Source organism: Miscanthus floridulus, chromosome 12 (assembly GCF_019320115.1).
Source record: "Miscanthus floridulus cultivar M001 chromosome 12, ASM1932011v1, whole genome shotgun sequence".
NCBI classification, from domain to species: domain Eukaryota; kingdom Viridiplantae; phylum Streptophyta; class Magnoliopsida; order Poales; family Poaceae; genus Miscanthus; species Miscanthus floridulus.
This window is the reverse complement of record NC_089591.1, coordinates 61,574,540-61,592,579: the sequence shown is the minus strand read 5'-3', so window position 1 is coordinate 61,592,579 and position 18,040 is coordinate 61,574,540. Positions and strand designations below refer to the sequence as shown.

At 43.0% G+C, this 18,040-nt stretch overlaps 1 protein-coding gene across 1 annotated transcript; it reads left to right on the top strand.

Annotated features, from left to right (window-relative positions):
- Window positions 1–5,782: 5,782 nt before the first annotated feature.
- On the top strand, window positions 5,783–11,078 carry LOC136496775 (kinesin-like protein KIN-7F). Its single transcript, XM_066492536.1, is given in 16 exon segments — window positions 5,783–5,907; window positions 6,255–6,581; window positions 7,113–7,202; window positions 7,308–7,408; window positions 7,510–7,623; window positions 7,739–7,820; window positions 7,915–7,982; window positions 8,092–8,157; window positions 8,241–8,365; window positions 8,485–8,539; window positions 8,542–8,610; window positions 8,612–8,812; window positions 8,996–9,103; window positions 9,186–10,061; window positions 10,208–10,524; window positions 10,595–11,078. Coding segments are annotated over 16 exon segments (2,994 nt in total). The 5' UTR covers window positions 5,783–5,837; the 3' UTR covers window positions 10,920–11,078.
- Window positions 11,079–18,040: the final 6,962 nt, after the last annotated feature.

The following is an 18,040-nucleotide window of genomic DNA, read 5'->3' as shown; positions in this document are numbered from 1 at the left end:
GCGATTCTTATGAGTATATATAAAATTAAGTAAACTCCAGAATTTCCAAACATTCAAAGCTGTTGATTCAAAGACTATCCTGACCGTGCAGCTCAATGCCCATTTTCAAAGAACAAAACGATGCTGGGACTTCTCCCTGATCAAACTACCTGTTGACGACGGATTTGCTCAATTTGATGAAGGAACCCGGCGGTGCCACTTTTTTCACGCCTAGAACAGAACTATGGACCAGTTTCATAGAGCTTTGGCTTTGGCTCTCCTTTTGTGTAACAGCTTCTCTGATAGAGGTAAATATGTTTATAGGAAAACATTTAACAAAAACGACTCCAGCGTTAGTTTTATGACAGTTTATGTCAAGTTTGCGAGGAGAAGCAGGTAGACATCCGTACTAAAACGGCTCCGACTTCGACTTCTACTTTGACGGGCACCTTGCAAGATGTCATTTTTAGTCCGTTTGGCATGACTCTACGACAAGAGCTACCAAAAGCCAAAGCCAGAGCCCTGACAAAGGAGCCCTATATATATGATAAAATATCGATAACATCGTAACAAATTAACGACTTGCCATCGCATGCATGCATTGAGAGTTTAGTTTATACCGGATCGAGATCCAGACAATTCGCATGCGCACAACGGCACAAGAGAACAGCTGAGCGGTCGTTAATTTCGCGAGCTATAAGATACAACTGCCATTTCAAAAGGTGAAAGTAAGGTAAGTGATGCACGGCTAAATGAGTGACACTCGATCGATTATAGTTCACAACACCTCGAGTTAAACCGAAGTAACCTCTCGTAGCGGCACCCAACAAACAGCATTTGCTTTAGCACCAAGGCATTGTAATCGCCAGTCGTATCAGCGTGAATCTTCACCCTTTTCTCCAAAGAATTCTCTAATGCAAGATCGTGCATCATTCATCCAACTAACCAAGTCATGTCGATTATCCGATGATTCCTATATCCTATCCACTAGCGGCAAATCTGCCTTGGCAAGACACCTTTGTAGCTATGCGTCAGTTCTAGAGTTCGTAGCCTGAAGTAAAGTCATTTAGATATTTATTTATTTCACTAGGATCATGCCCGTACGTTGCAACGGGAACAAAATAATACATGGCCATCTCAACGCGTGCAGTGCCAGAGTGACAAACGCAATCATGATCAACAGACGCTCACACACAGATCGACAGCCGTCGACTATAGGCTTTGGAGTGTGAAAAATAATAATGTGATAATTCATTGTTCCAGAAAAACGATATAATTTCAGTAACATTTTATTTAGCCAATCATCACTGTTACATGAAAACCATAATGAGATAAGCATCAATTTTAAATTTTGAGCTGAAGAAATTTTAACACGAAGAGCATCAAGAAATTGACGTTTTGTCACCGGACACTAAAATCTAGCTTAAAGATGAGCATCAATTTTACGTAACAAGGATACTGAAACAAAAAATTCACATAATTCAAGTACATAGTTCAAAATAAAGATCGCAGGTGAGCTACTGTCACTACAAAGATCAGTATAAGAAATGTATATGCAAAACAACAATAATTAACAGTTACTTATTACACACATTCAATCTTTAAGCTATTACCATGAGTAATGGTATTTCAGATTGCTATAGACAGAGCATATACCAAATCTCTACATTTAATAAAGTATCTAAAACACCATCAGAATACTTTGATTGCATTATAAGAAAATAAGCTACACATGAAAAAACTTTCTAGCTCAAAAGAGACAAACCACCTTTGTTTACAAAAGTAAACTTGTGAGGAAAATACTAATGTTCCATAGTATTTTAGAATGAAAGTACTATCATGTTTCAAATATAATTTACACATTTTTAAAATAATCAAATCCATTTTCTTGTCAGACCACAAGACCCAGTTCCGAAACAAATGGAAACACAAGCAATTAACGGACTGTACCATTCAAAAAATCAATAAGTAATGCTCTCACGGGAAAATTGAAAATGAAAGTAAGTAGTTCTCTTTAGCGTGTTAAGCATCACCAGTAACATCTAAGGAAAACACCAAACATACAAGGAGAAAGAATGAGCTCCTTTTGATCATCTACACACAAATTGCAGTGAGTTTCATCATCCATGTGTATATTCAAGTAAATATTTTCATCCTCCCTTTAGCTATTAAAGACATAAGACATAATAATAAAAAACAGAAGACATCATCAGTTTGTGGCTAGTTGCCTACACATGTATCAATGTCACTGACACACTGAACTTCTAAGGTCTGCAGTGATGTTTGATTCTGAACCAGACGTTTTTTCAGGTTTTTAGCGGCCGAAGTGAAAATCCCTATGCAATTTATCAAATGACAAATGATCTATGCAATTTATCAATCTTTCAGTGTTGTATTTGTTTCCTAAGCACAAATTCAGTGGAAAACAAAGCTGCTCCAGAGCAAATATTATCCATGGCACACCTGCACGCCAAAGATTATTCAAAGAGCAAACATACAGGAGCTGAAATGCCTTGATTAATGTCTAAGGCTCCGCTCGCTTGGAGGAATCTGGAGGAATTTATGAGAGGAAAATACTGTTCTGGATAAAAAAAACGGGTCAAGCCGGGTTTAAGTGCACGCGAACGGAGCCTAAGGTTGCAAGAAAATATAGTACCTGATCACTTATCACACCAAAATGATCAAAGAAATGAATTTACCTACGAAGGCACTCAATATAATCATTATTACTTAGATCACCCATATTATTTTTGTTCCACGGAGGATAGTTCAAACAGAATACTATAAGAATGCACTTAAAGAAACCCCTAGAAACAAATAGGACAAATGACCTATGCAATTAATTTATCAATCTTCCGATGCTGTATTTATTTTCTAAGCACAAATTCAGTGGAAAAGAAAGCTGCTCCAAAGTAAATATTGTACTCATTCCCATTTAGTATTGACATGGCCAACTAACTGTATCTTAAATAAATAAAATATAGTTCATGAAGTGCAAGAGTAAACCTTTACTGTGGAACCAGAATGCGTAATGACCTCCCTTCGCTTCCTCTGTTACTTAGATATTAGCGATTTCAAACCATCTCTATTATGTACCATAATGGAAACTACCATAATGGAAACTTGCCATTGCAAAATTAACAGTTATACTACCTTTGGTTGAATGAGATCGTAATTTTTGTAGAAGCAAATTTTCCAAGAAGATTATAAAGTTTCTATCAATAACAAGCTAAAATAATTTGAACCACAACAAAAGTGAACAACCTGGAAAGAGTAAGAAAAAAACGCCACAATAGGGTTCATAATAAATGGGCATCTGTTGATCATCTATTATGGCCTGTTAGTTCTGCTGAACCAAAAGAAAAAATAAATGGTAGAAGTAAAATTTTTGCTAGATAAATGCCTTTGTCTACCACTGTTCACTATCCGGCAAAATCAAATTTGCATATTTTTTATCTGCAGTCTTGCATGTGTCTGTCTACCACAAAAAATATATATATTTGCATAGTGTTACATGTGTCCTAACTGGATTTTGATAGTTTATTATGTGAGAAAAAATGGGGCCCTCAACAAAAAAAAGGAAGCTCAAGAAGCAATCTGAAAACTTGAAAGAAAGCTTTGATACACACCCTCGCTGAAGTCGCTGAAGCTATGAATTTATCGCAAATGCCATCCCGAAGTTATTATGAATTATTGGCACACATAAAATGAACCGAACAAAAAAAGAGAGCGAGAGGTATATATTCATTGCCGGATCATGAACAGTGGAGAGAGGCAAAACCTGGATTGCCCCTAGGGCCGTCTGCAGCGTTGTGGCAGAAAGTTGAAACCAGCAAACAATTTAAGTCGACTGAAACAAAAGGCCGAAACAACAAGGAAGAAGAGCCAATTTCAGATTATTGGCATTCAGATAGAAGTCGACTGAAACAACAAGACTAAAACAGAACCATGATTAATTCAATCACAAACTGCTTATTGTAGAAACTATTGCATTCTGCTTATTCTTGATAGTAGTTCAGGGCAGCAATCTCACGCTCGACACATGGCCAGGTTAGTTCTTAAGATGCAAGCAACAAACATCAAAACCACACCATGCTAACTGTACATGTATATGTTCTGATAAAAAATCTCAGTAGTTTTAAAAAACCTTGGATCAGAGCACGATGGTGATGGTGGCAGTATAAACCTCACCCCTCTTTATTCCATGACGCTGCCTGCTGCTGATGATCGCTGGCCGCCAGGTGATGGCCGCTTTGTCATCTGGTCGTCTCAGTATTTAGATATTATGGAAAGAAAAAGAACTAAAATAGAAAAGGGCACATGGTCGTCTCAATACTTAGATATTATGGAAAGAAAAACAACTAAAATAGAAAAGGGCACACCTTGGATGGCAACGTCGATGATCCATGATCTTGATTGGCCAAGACGGTTGCAGCTGTGGCTTGCCATTGACGCGCCACCGCGGGTTTTCACCTTAGACCATCTTCGTTGTCCGTGCAGCGACGAGGGAAGGCGTCGGTGGGGTAGGCGTGGCCGCGTGGGTGCGTGATCGTGATGGACATCCTTGCTCGATGCATGACTGCAGCAATCTAGCGAGGAGGACGCGATCAGGGAAAAGCACGCGATCGGTGCTTCCTTGAAGAAGAACGGGCGCGGCGGCCTCCAATCAGTGAGGAGCGTCGGCGAGCGAGGGGGTCAGGGAAGAGCACGCGATCGGCGAGGGGCACGGGGGAGAGGGTCGCGATGGTGTGGGGGGCGTGATTGGAGGATTCGATCTCGCAATGTGAAGAGTGCATGATTGAAGGGAGCGTGATTGGAGGACTGCGAGAATTGCGAGAGAGATGATTGATGATGCCGGGGAGACACCGAGCGGGGGATGAGTCGAGCGTGTGCCGGGGAGGCTTGGGAGCGAACGACGCGAAATGTCGCCGGGTTGACGGGAATTGATTTTTACCTTCCTAATTTGTTGCGGCTGTTATGAGGATTGAACTGATCGCATGGAACGAGTGCGCGTCGCATGGAGCGGCTTTGGTGTCGCACCTGTGGACGGAATAATTATGAATGTTTTAGTTGCTTATTTATTTATTTTATTAGTCTATATAAACCCGGAAATAAAAATAATTTAGCTATGCCATTGCGCCAAGCAGGGCCTGGGAGACACGACGCGAGTAGCAAGCAATACGGCCAAGCTCCGAGGGCCTGCACGCAAAACGTGCGGCCAAGACGGTAGAAAAAACAGGGGCATCAAAATTTTTAACGGTCCCCTCTTCCCTCTCCGTGCGGTGCGGGGTAAAATTGAACAGCAGGCGAGGAAAAGGACGGCAGGGAGGGGCGAAAAGGGCCGCGACCGTCCTGTGCGATCCTCCCAAGAAGACACGACCTGCAGTGCAGATCGTGGGGGAGGTGGTGGTGGTGGAGGTCGACCTCGCTCACCCAACCGCCAGGTCCAGGTGCTCTGCTAGACCAACCCCTCTCGGCCTCTCCGCCTCAAACCTCTTCTCAATTCTGCTAGTAGCTGCCCAAACGACGCCCGGCCGCCGCGAACGGACCAACTAGTGCTGCTCCGCCATGCCCGCCGCTGCCGCCGCCGACAAGCTGAGCCCCCGCGCCGTGGCGGATGCCGTCAGTGTCACGGGCCCACATCTAGGCTCGGTAAATTCCACTCCTGCTCTGCTTGTTTCGCAGCTTCCGTGTCGCTGTCGCTTCAGCATTACAGGTTTGCCGTGGGGATTGCGATTTAAAGCTTGGTGGCACAGTGATGGTTGGTGGTGAGGCGCGGGTAAAATTACGAGCAGTAGCGAGACTGTCCTGTCATGTGATCCTGCTCCCGTCGCCCGCCGTCGGTGGGATCGTAAAATATGGCTCGCTCTCTCGCGGCGTCGTCCTTGGGAAGCAGGAAGGTCAACATTGCCATGAGTGGCTACGCTGGTAGATTCGGGCTCCTCCTCGTCTTCCCCGGCCTAATCAGTGTGATCCCGATGTAGGAGTAGACGACACTCTAACCACCATCCTAATCAGCGCTGTAGCAGCGTCGGGGCCGGGACCCGCGACGAACGAACGCCCGCCCGCCCGCCCGCCTCCTCCGCCACCTATTAGAGCAACCACTCACTTGCTCGACAGCGTGGCTAGCTAGCTAGCTCCGCTCCACGTCCAGATCACTGGAGTAGGCCGGGCGGGGCGCTTCGATCCCTCTCCCAGTCCTGTTCGTTGATTTTGTTTGTTTTCGATGTTGGTGCGCTTTTTCTGTTGCTTATAATACTGTGTGATCTTGGCAGATGGTGTAAGCTGGGGCAGAGAACTGCGGAGAGGAGGGGGAGGGAGAGAGGAGACAGAAGAGGACAAGGAGCGAGAGATGGGGGCGATTGGAGGCGACGCGCCGGTGCAGTGGGACAAGGTGGATGGGGCCGAGGTGGCCAATGGCGGCGGTGGAGGTGCTGCGGGAAGGCTGGAGAAGATACTGGTCTCGGTGAGGCTGAGGCCGCTCAGCGACAAGGAGATTGCAAGGGGGGACCCGGCGGAGTGGGAGTGCATCAACGACACTACCATCATCTCCCGGAGCACCTTCCCGGACCGCCCCACTGCTCCGACTGCGTATTCGTTTGGTTAGTCCTTTGCAAATCAGGCTTCTTTTGTTCAGTTGGTCTTCTGGATGCAGCATTTCATTATCTCTGCAGGTTCTGTTCAGAAATTGGCTGTCCAACCGCTACATTCAATTTGAATACTCATGTTCAGTTGTATTTTGAGAGGGAAACGTTCAACTTTCAAGTCTATCCTTTTGATATTGCTCAGAATTCGGAACATTTGTCTTACCTCCATTTCCCAGATCATCAATCGTTTGTTACTAGCAGTGAAAACACCTCGGCTAAGTTGATTTTGGAGTAATGGTATCAACAACCTGAAGTAACTCTTTCAGTGTAGCAAGATGGTCCCCTAAGAGACTATTTTATTATAAAGAAACTCCCCTGAAATTTAACCGTACGATTTCAATTGTAGTTGGCAGATATTTATCTGGCTAGAGTGTAGATAGTCAGTGATGCTTTACTTTGCTCTTTTCACAAGTATGCACTGCAAAGTCCCTTACTTTCCAGCTATGTTGTGTGCAGCTTATTTGACACAACTCTGTTTTTTTGCAGATAGGGTATTTCGTTCTGACTGTAATACCAAAGAAGTATATGAGGAAGGGGCCAAAGCAGTTGCCCTCTCTGTAGTTAGTGGCATTAACTGTAAGTCAACATCTGCTTGCTATCTTACTCCTGTTTTTTTGAATGAAAGTACTCCATGAAGTCACTGAAATGTGTTTTCTTTCCTCCTTTATTTGTTTGTAACAGCAAGTGTTTTTGCATATGGTCAAACAAGTAGTGGAAAAACATACACCATGACTGGAATAACGGAACATACAGCAGCAGATATCTATGATTACATTGCCAAGGTAACCAAATAATCATTCCTAAGATTAAATTCATAACAAGTCTTCAAAATGGCACCATTTCTACTTGCCAGCTGATACACGTGACCATTTCTTTCTTGCAGCATGAGGAGAGAGCATTTGTATTGAAATTTTCAGCAATTGAAATATATAACGAAGTTGTAAGGGATCTTCTTAGTGCAGAAAGCACATCACTTAGACTTTGGGATGATGCAGAGGTCAGAGCAACAAATAGCTATATTTTTAATTTTTTAGAGAAAAGAAAGAGAGAAGAAAAGGTATCCTACTGTCCCCATGCACTGATTATGGTTTTGATGCTGTTTATTTCTACAGAAGGGAACATATGTAGAAAACCTTACAGAGGTGATCTTGAGGGATTCGGACCACCTGAAAGAACTTATTTATGTGTGTGAAGGTGTGTACTTTAGTAGTTTGTTTAAGGAACTCCTTTCTTTAATACCTAATTGGTGATTATTATCATCTCAGTGTACTTTGTGTTCTTGTACCAGCTCAAAGGAGGACCGGAGAGACATACCTAAATGAAAACAGCTCCAGATCACACCAAATACTTAAACTGGTTTGCCTACTGCTCGGTTGCATGTAGAAAAGAAAAGGGCTTGGTAGATTCATGTAAAATAGCCGCTGCCTAATTCCATCACTTATGATTTGATAAATGATTCTTTCAGACTATCGAAAGTTCTGCTCGTGAGTTCTTGGGTAAGGACAAGTCAACAACACTTGTTGCTAGTGTGGTGAGAAATAATTATTTACTCGTATTTCTTTCATGGCATAAAATGGGTAAGCAAGTGTAAGCACATTTGACTGTACTATGCAGAACTTTGTTGATTTGGCTGGAAGTGAACGTGCATCTCAGGCATTATCAGCTGGGGCTAGGCTGAAGGAAGGCTGTCATATTAATAGAAGTCTACTTACCCTCGGAACTGTGATTCGGAAACTAAGGTACAACCATAACTCAGTGTTCCAGTTCCAGTTTAGTATGCTCCTCATACGATAAAAATACTCTTTATTTTTTTGGAGCATCAGAGCATTTAATTGTTTACCTATTTTCATTTCTGCAGCAAGGTAAGAAATGGACACATACCATACCGAGATTCAAAGCTCACACGCATATTACAGCCTTCTCTAGGAGGCAATGCAAGGACAGCTATTATTTGTACAATGAGCCCAGCCCGAAACCATATGGAACAGTCAAGAAATACCTTGATGTTTGCAAGTTGTGCAAAGGAAGTGGTGACAAATGCCCAGGTTAATGTGGTTATGTCTGATAAAGCACTAGTTAAGCAATTACAAAAAGAACTTGCAAGGTTGGAGAATGAACTGAGATGCCCAACTTCATATTCCGGTCTTGAAGCATTAGTGAAAGAAAAAGATAATCAAATCCGGAAGGTAACTGCTACTTATGATTTTTTCATGTATATTCATCTCACCATCTTTGTACATGAAGAAACATAGTAACCATAATGAACTAACTATGCATGTTGCATTTGTCATTTATCATGCCAGTTGTCTTCACTGCAAAAATATGACTACTTCCATGACGTTTTGTAAAATTTCACTTGTTCTTTGCAGATGGAGAAGGAAATTAAGGAACTGAAGTTACAACGTGATCTCACTCAATCTAGACTGCAAGATTTGCTCAAGGTTGTAGGAGATAACCACAGTTCGAAGCACCCCCAGGTAGACGCATTTCACTGCTTTCTAGTTGATCAGCTTGACTGTTCCTTCATAACAAAAGACATTTCTCTCTGTACAAATGTAGGCTTCTTCTGGAAGAAACTTTACTTTTGATGTTCCTCAGCCATGTGAGGATGAGCGGTCGACGACATCAGAAGTTGTCAGCAGTGGCCAAAATTTTAGGCTTCAAGGACGCCAGACAATACAAAGAGATTATAGGTCCCAGCAATCTGAAAATGATGTGCAGTTTGCTACCCCTCTTAGCTATTCAGTCAGTAGTCCCCCATTCAGTGGGATGCCCCCAACTAATGGCAGAGATGATAACTCTCAAATATCTAATGAAGATTCAGAGGATCTTTGCAAAGAAGTACGGTGCATAGAGACCAATGAAACAGAAGAAAATGAATGTTTAGAGTCGTCAGCTTTGGGAAGCAATAGTCTGCAAGATTCAAATGTAGCTTCCAGCATGCAAGGGGATAATAATCTAAATCGATCTGTGAATTCTAGACAGCATGATGCATCTCCTATTACCCTGGAACAACATTTGGAGAATGTCAAAAAACCGTTTGCCAATCTTGGCATGGATCTGGGATCCTCTACGCGTAACTCATCAAGCTCAAGAGTAATTGGCAGGAGCAGGAGCTGTAGGTCTCTGATGGGTTCTACTTTGTTGGAAGGCTTGGAGAAAGAAGATTGCACCCCTCCAAGCAGAAGTTTCATGGACTACCCAGGGAGACCCGAAACATTTCAAAGAAGGGTACCTGCACTGAACTATGATGCAGAGAGTGAAACTTTATCCAGAGCAGGATCAATGCTATCTGAAATTATCACCGCGAGGGATGGACTCAAGGAAAACAGCTCTGTTGCTGGTGATACAGAATTTGTTGCTGGCATAGGTGAATTTGTCGCGGAGCTAAAAGAAATGGCTCAGGTACAGTATCAGAAGCAACATGGTGATCAGGTGCGAAACTGGAAATGTTCTGGTTTTCCTGCTGGCATGGCTCATCTTATTATTATCCTAGTGAGATAAAATTTAGCACACAGCTATGTCCTACAGTTTTTATTAGCTCATTAGAACAATCGCCTTTTTTATGTTACCATTTTCAGGGTGATAATGGAGAATTGGCTGAAGGGACCATAAGGAGCGTGGGGCTGGATCCCATTATGGATGCCCTGCAATCACCTTCGCGCTGGCCATTGGAATTTGAGAAGAAACAGCAAGAGATCATTGACCTGTGGCATGGATGCAACGTTTCCTTGGTCCACAGGACTTACTTTTTCCTGTTGTTCAAAGGAGACCCAGCCGACGCCATTTACATGGAAGTGGAGCTTAGGAGGCTATCATTTCTCAAAAATACATACTCCAACGGAAGCATGGGGCGTAACGTGGTAGCAGGCACCGTGAGCACTTCTCTGGTTTCAAGGTAACTCATCTCCATATCTTTCACAACTTTGCTGTGTCGCATCACTCAAACTCAATGATCTGCTGTGCAGTGCAAAGAAGCTGCAACGTGAGAGGGAGATGCTCTGCAGGCAAATGCAGAAGCGGCTGACGATCCAGGAACGGGAGAGCTTGTACACCAAGTGGGAAGTCTCGCTGTCCTCCAAGAGGAGGCGGCTGCAGGTCGCTTGGCGCCTTTGGACGGAGACCAAGAACCTGGAGCATGTGAGGGAGAGCGCGTCCCTCGTGGCCAGACTGATCGGGCTCCTGGAGCCTGGGAAGGCGCTGAGGGAGATGTTTGGTCTGAGCTTCGCGCCGCAGCAGTTCACCCGGAGATCGCACTATAGTTGGCGATATGGCCGTTCTTCTCTAGACTGACGGCACTCGAAAAACGCATCTGACAAAAAAAAAGGTTGCTCCCTCTTTTTTTTGTTTTTATTTTTGTGTAATAGATTGGTGTTGCCTTCTTGGAAATAGAAATTCTTGAACATTTTGTGATTAGTCCGCAATGAAATTTGGTAGCATTTTCAAGAGCTACACTTGTTTACAGTTACAATTTGCAAACCGTCAACGAGAAATCGACTCGGGCTAAGATAAAAAAAAAATGGTGGCACTGTTCCTTGCTGACGAATAACCAATGCCGCGACGATGACGATCAATGTGGCCGAGCTAGATACCAGCCAAGGTCATGGCGGTTCCCGCTGTCTTTGGCGGAGTCGACGCCGGGATCGACCGCGGCCCCGTGGGGCGTCCCCGCCTGCATGGCCTCCTCGACCGCAGCCCACACCATGGCGTCCACGAAGTGGCAGGGCCTGCACGGGACGCGGATCACGTCGCCTTGCTGCACGCCGTACTCCGCCTCCGCCTCTGCCATCAGCGGCGCCAGGCGCTGGTGCCCGAGCAGCGACGCCGGGAGCACGTACTCGCGGCCGACGTGGCCCGGGACCTCGACGCGCACCGTGACGAGCCGCTCGGGCGACACTGCTGGCCCTCGGCGACGCCCCTGCTCCTGCTTCTTCTTGAATAGTAACATCGCGGCGGAGTCGTCTGCAGAAGCCGGTGACTACCTGGGAGATTTTTGCCAACCCAATGACCTGGGAGAGTACTATTTATCTCCACTTGTCCAAAATCCGAGTCCGCTGCAATGCCTTGAATAGTGCTTTGAACGTGTCCCTCAAAACGGGCGCAGAAATCGGAAAACGAACAGAGCAAAGCAATCGTAGTTTTCCAGAGTCCGTTGCAGGCAAGCCCGCCTTGGATGGCCGTCGTGCGCGGCTAAATGGGCCACAACAAAGGCATCCCGAACGGGCCGCTGAAGCATAGGCCTTCTGAAGAGTTGTAACGGCAAAAGTTCATTTTAGCTCGCCGAACATTATCTCTAGTCTAATTCTTTTCTTTTAACTTCAAAATCAGAAATCTTAAGCCCTGAACTTTTCAAACCGTTCAAGTTACCTCCCTGTCCTAGTTTCAAAGTGGTTTTCTCATCTTTTAGTTAAAAAATTTATAAATACTTGACAAGGCTATTAAACCACAAAAAATGTCTCTAAGCTTCTAGAAATTTTTTTAAAAAAAATCCTAGCTATAGATTGGAATATAATGAATTCAAATAAAATATTTTAAACTCATTAAAAAAAATTTAGAAGTTCCTAAAAAATATTTTTAGCTCTAGGAAAATAAACAAACTAAAAAATCTAGAAAATCCCAAAACATTTCAGTTGATGTTTGAACATGTTCTTAAAACTTGCCACAACAAAAAGACATAATACACAGCCAGCATAAATGCATAGCATAAATCCATTCAACATTAATATATGTTGCATTCATGTTGGTTACATCTCATATTTTTATAGTGCAAAGTTTCTAAATATGTTCAGATAGTCATTAGAAAATTTTGGAAGTTTTCTAGTTTTTTGGTATATTTTTATCATTTTCAAGAGCAAAATCTATTTTTGAAGCTTCTAGATATATTTTTATGAGCTCTAAATATTTTACTTGGATTCTTCATATCCCAATCTATCTCTATGTTTTTTTTTTTGAAAATTTTTAGAAGGTCAAAAACATTTTTTGTGGTTGAAAAACCTTGTCAAGTATTTTCTAGATTTTTTTAACTAAGAAAGACAAATTCCGCTTTTAAAACCACTTCGAACCATGTCATGGAGATGTCTTATTTTAGAGTTTGATTTGAGAAAAAAAAATCCGACTACGACAATAGTCTAAGAATGGATAATAGACTTCTTTTTGTTCTAACTGCCTTCCACGATTCCATGGGTTAGGTCTGGCAGATGATGGGTTGTGCTCCATCCTCCCTTTTGCCCTGTTCGGCCGGCTAGAAAAACAGCTGATGCTGATGCTGAAGCTGATTTGTTGTGAGAGAAAAACACTGCTATTTCGCTGAAACGGTACGGCTGATAAGTTCAAGCGAACATGGCCTTTATTTCCAGATAGATACCTTAGAAAGATCCCATTATAGTTTTTTCACAAATACCAGCGAAGATGAAAATCAATAATTTTTTTTATCAAATCAACTCTTAGAGAAAATTTAGATTCAACTTACTGATATAACGGAGAGCACATTCTACAATCTGTTTGCCAGAGCTATTAAGAGCTTCCAACTTTGGGTTTTAGTAACATATAAAATACGGCCTATTTCCTGTGCAGTAGGACCGAGTCACGAAACGGGGAAGCAGCGACTGGATACGAGTATACGACTATACGATTGTCCAGAATTCTAACACGTCACACCGTGTGCTCATCATTGATACACCCACGTGAACAGTGAGCTGTTCTGAACCACTTGTAATAATGTGATCTTCCGGGATCAAATAAGGACGATGTAAAAAGCATAGAACATGACTTCACCGGAATGCTGTCCCAGATGTTCAGAGTACTCGGTAAACAATGAGTATAATGCTGGATGACAAAGAAGGGGATCAGCACTAATGATCCTGGGTAGTTGAGTGTCATAAAGGGCGGTGGAACGAAGGAAAACATCTGATACTCGTCTGGTATTATATGCGCAAGTGCGCTGCATTTTCTTCGCTCTACTAGGTCGTTGTTGTTTCTTATTGCAGGTACACACGGCAGTCGACTGAGAGGACTTGAAGTCGTCATTTGAACAAGGCAACAGTTTCAGGCGCCGACGGGGAGTTTCAGTGTGGTCGATCGTGTGTTTAACGACCTGCTAACTGGTGGTTATGGATAAGCGCCGTCTTCTCTACCAGTGAGTCAGGCACATTTGCTTCCCTGCTAGTAGTTTATATGGATATATATCGTTTGAGCAGCAATCAACAACAACAAAGTTTGTTTTGTCAAAGAAAAAAGCTCACATGCAGGAGAGAGAAACTCCCTGCGAAAAGGAAAATGATAGATTAAAAGTAATAGGACGATCAATCCTTCGTTTCAAAGAAAAGACGAAAGTTTGCTAAAGTAGAAAATTAGGCGCTGACATAATCTACGGAGCATCCCACAAAAGGCATAAAAGCATCCCAGTTTCATCTACAGCAACTCTTTGTTGTCGCGGAAAAGCACAAAACCAAGACAACGTAAGATGATGATAGAGCACTACTAAAAAGAATGCACGGCACCCACGCTTCTGACGAAACAGGATCATTTTTCTAATCGCAAGTCGACCCATCTTACCTTCTTTCGTTGTCAAAAACATAATATGTTTAGGCTACTTAAACTCCCAACCCAAATATGATATCTTTTGGCGATACCGACGTTACTTTTTTTTAGATAAAATACCGGCGCTACCGATGATGAAACACTTAGGTAACTATATTTATTAGAAAAAAATAACTTTTTTTGGCCATCTAATTATTGCTTGAGTGTCGAGATTACTTTTGGTCATGCAAGGCTAAAACCAGGAAATCATAAACTTGGCCATCTAATTGGTTTTAAAGGTAGTTTTGTGTTCCGATAATAATAAAATTGGGTTTGTTTTCTAAAAACTCCATAACTAGTTTAATTTAAATGAAAAATTGAAACAAGAATAAAATTTATAGAAATATAGTATGTCGTTGATACTAGATTTAGTGCAATCTGGATTTGTTTATAGTTCTCCCTAGTGTTTTTTGGTGAATCGTAGTACAAATACCAACAACTCACATGCACGCACGCACATTCACCTCCCCTATGAGCATCTACAAAGACACTAAACTAAAAATCTTGAGATTAAGATTGACGAGGTCACCACAAGCGTCTCACTGTCAACGGGTAGATCGTCTACCATTGAAAGAATAGTACCATTAAATTATAAAATAAATTCATGAAAATACAAGCACCTACATCAAGTCCAGGACTTATTTGGTGGTTAGGTACCACCACACAGAACCCTAACCAGTTGAGTTACACTCAATTTTGAGTTCCTAGGGTTTTATTGCTCATAGTCTTGCCCTTTATTTATTTAAATCATAATTTTGTGTTATATTAAATTGAAGATGAACCAAGGGAATCCATATTCCAATAGGTTTGGTCACTATTGTCATTATAATCGTTGCTACTATGTTTGTCATCATCGAAGGCTTCATTGCTTTATCCTCTATTGTGGTTGTTGTCTTGCTACATGGGGTTGAATAAAATAAAGCTCCACGCCCATCGTCACCTAGATCTGTTCTGCCTCACCTCAGCTCGAGTTGCCACTGGCTCGGATGCGCTCGCTTTTTATCTCATCTCCGATCAGAGGTGGATCCGGCCACCCCAACCTCTTACAATATCCTATGAGAATGTGAGTACCCAACTATTCTATCTTGGTCTTAAGTTATCTCGTTGGTGCCAAATCCGAGAACGAAGATTGATTTTGAGGTTTCAATGATTGATGGACACAAGTGTTGTGACTAATGCGTGTTTTTATAGTGGTAATCATATTTGAGTTAGTCATAATTTGAATGGCCACAAATACTTGGCCCTGAATACTTGGTTTGATGTTTGGTGTATGGTGCAAAGGATATTTGTGAAGACTTAGGACACTATAGTGAGAATGTAGGATGTGTGCATGGAGACATTTGTTGTAGTGTGTATTAGGGCTTTGTTTTTCCTTTGGTCATGCTATGAGGGGAGGGGGTACAAGGCATTCATCTTGAGGGAGTCAAACCAAGGTAATGTGGATGCACATGAAGCTAATTCTCAGTCAAGATGATGATAGTAAGTGGCCCCATCAAAGTGGTTTCAAGTCAAGAATCTCAAAGAAGTTGGAATGATCGAGATCAAACTTGAAAACGCAAAAAATTAGCACCGCAGTATGCACCGGATGATAGGGTTGATCCTCGGCGAATCATCCAGTGGTACCATTTCCCAGTCAAAAGTGACTTTGCCGCTGACCAAGTGGTCACCATATGATTTGGTGGGGACTGTATAATGTCGGTGGATCATCAACTGAGGCATAACTTGACTTATTAGTGACTCGTTGACCAACCCATTGAGCCGTATGATTCGGTAAGACTATGTGACTCACAATGGATCATCCTACGAGGTACAACTTGACTTAGTGACTTGTTGGTAGGTTTATTAGAGTGTGCCATATGATCTGGCGTTGTTTGTGTGACCTTGCGGCGAATCATCTGCTAGGCCAAGCTTGAGTGAGTGATATAAGTTGGTTAAGTCTCTATGGTACACCATATGATCTAATGAGACTATGTTACTCACCGATGTATCATATGGTGAGGAACATTCTAGTACATTCTCAACTAGCCATTATAGGAACTAACCAGCACAATGCCATAGTATGATTTGGAGTGGCCAGTGGAGGCCAACAAATCATTTGGTGATATCTATGTCTTGTAGTTTATTTCAACAACTACAACCTCTTCATCATGTATATAAGTGGTACCCCTAGCTAATTTAGAGACACTCTTGCTCACCATTCCTACTAACACTTGTTGAGAGAATAAGGAAACATTTGGATAGCCACCCAAGCTAAGAAGTGACAAATGAGTGTTAGCCTTGAGTGATATTGTGTTCTTGCCTTGTTTTTCTTGAGTTGAAGCTTGAAAACTTGTTACTCTTGGTTACTACCATCACCTAGACTCCTTGGTGGGGGAAGCTATTATGAGGAAGCTCCAAAAGGTGTATATTGTCTTGAAACCCACCATGTTGAAGTGGCAAACATGTATTCACTAGTGGAGAGGAGCTTAACTGAGTCTTGGTGAGTCTTGGGTGCTCTAACATTGTAACACCTCTAGTGTTATGAGCTCACTTAGCATCTAGGTTAGACCTAAGAGAAATTAGCCAATAAATTTTTGGGTTTTTAAAACACACATTGAATGATGAGCGAGTCTTATGTGGTTCACTTGATGGACTACACTAAATATCTGAGTTAATTCACTTAGTGCGTAAAAGTATTTAAAATGTCCGATAACGATTCTAGCAAGTAAATGACGAATGACTTGTTCTATTGGATTGAGCATGAAAACAATTTTTATAAACAAAAATAAAATATAACATGTAATTTGTACTTAAATAAAATTTGCAGTTGTGTCAAAGGTACACTTTTTGGCAATTTTTAAAATGTAAAATAGTTAAATAACGCCCTGATGTTTCGATTATATTGTTTGGTATAAAGTGTGTGCTATGTCGTGAAATGGTTAAGCACTACATTTATGTTTTCGCACAATTGGTTGCAGTTAGGTGTAAACTAGGACATGGTGTAGGCCGAGGTTACAATAGAGTTACGATGCTCCCGCAAGAATTGACCGAACTTCGTTAGAAAGCGTTGAGGACATATCATTGGCGCTCTATTCGTGGACCGGCTCTTGCAGCAAGCGATCTCGGTCGCTCACCTCAACTACCTCGCCCCGCTCGCTCTCGACTGTTTATTTCACCTACTCGAGCTACTGCTGCTATCCTTGCCTCACTGCTCTCCTCCACCGCACTGAGCTGTCGAAGCCACTAGCGCATAGTGCAAATATGTATTTAAGTAGCAAATATGCGTACATCTTTAGTAGCTCATAGTACTAACATCACTCAGCGGGTACACCCTATCGGTAGCACGCCATTACAGCAAGAGCAAGCCTTAGTTGCTGCTGCCCTCGCTAAACGCCACCATCTAACAGCTAGCTTCGTCACATCACCCTACAGCACCATCAACGTCTCTGTTGGCAATGCGGCGCCGTCCTGCCCTGCCCCCTCGTCGTGCTTGAAATTGGTGGCGAGCCCACACGCGTCTCCTTGCTCTTCCTCTCACGCTGGTTCTGCCCTCCCTCCTAGCTTGTCCGTTGCATCGCTGCGCGCCGAAGTCGCCGACCCTCCCTCATGAGCATGTGTTCCCGTGGCCTCACGCTGGTCCATAGCTCCCCGCATTGCCTTCCCACGCCCGCTCCCATCGCCATGCCATCACGAGTGCGAGACCACCTGAGCCCATGGTGTCGCGCGCTGCATCCTCCTCCTCGATGGCCGCAGCCATGCCCGCTGCCCCTCCTCCACCTTCTTGTCCTTCCCTAGCCCTGCTGCGCCCCACAGCGCCGTTGCCGCTGCCCACCTGGCCGGCGCCGCCACAGCTGGCA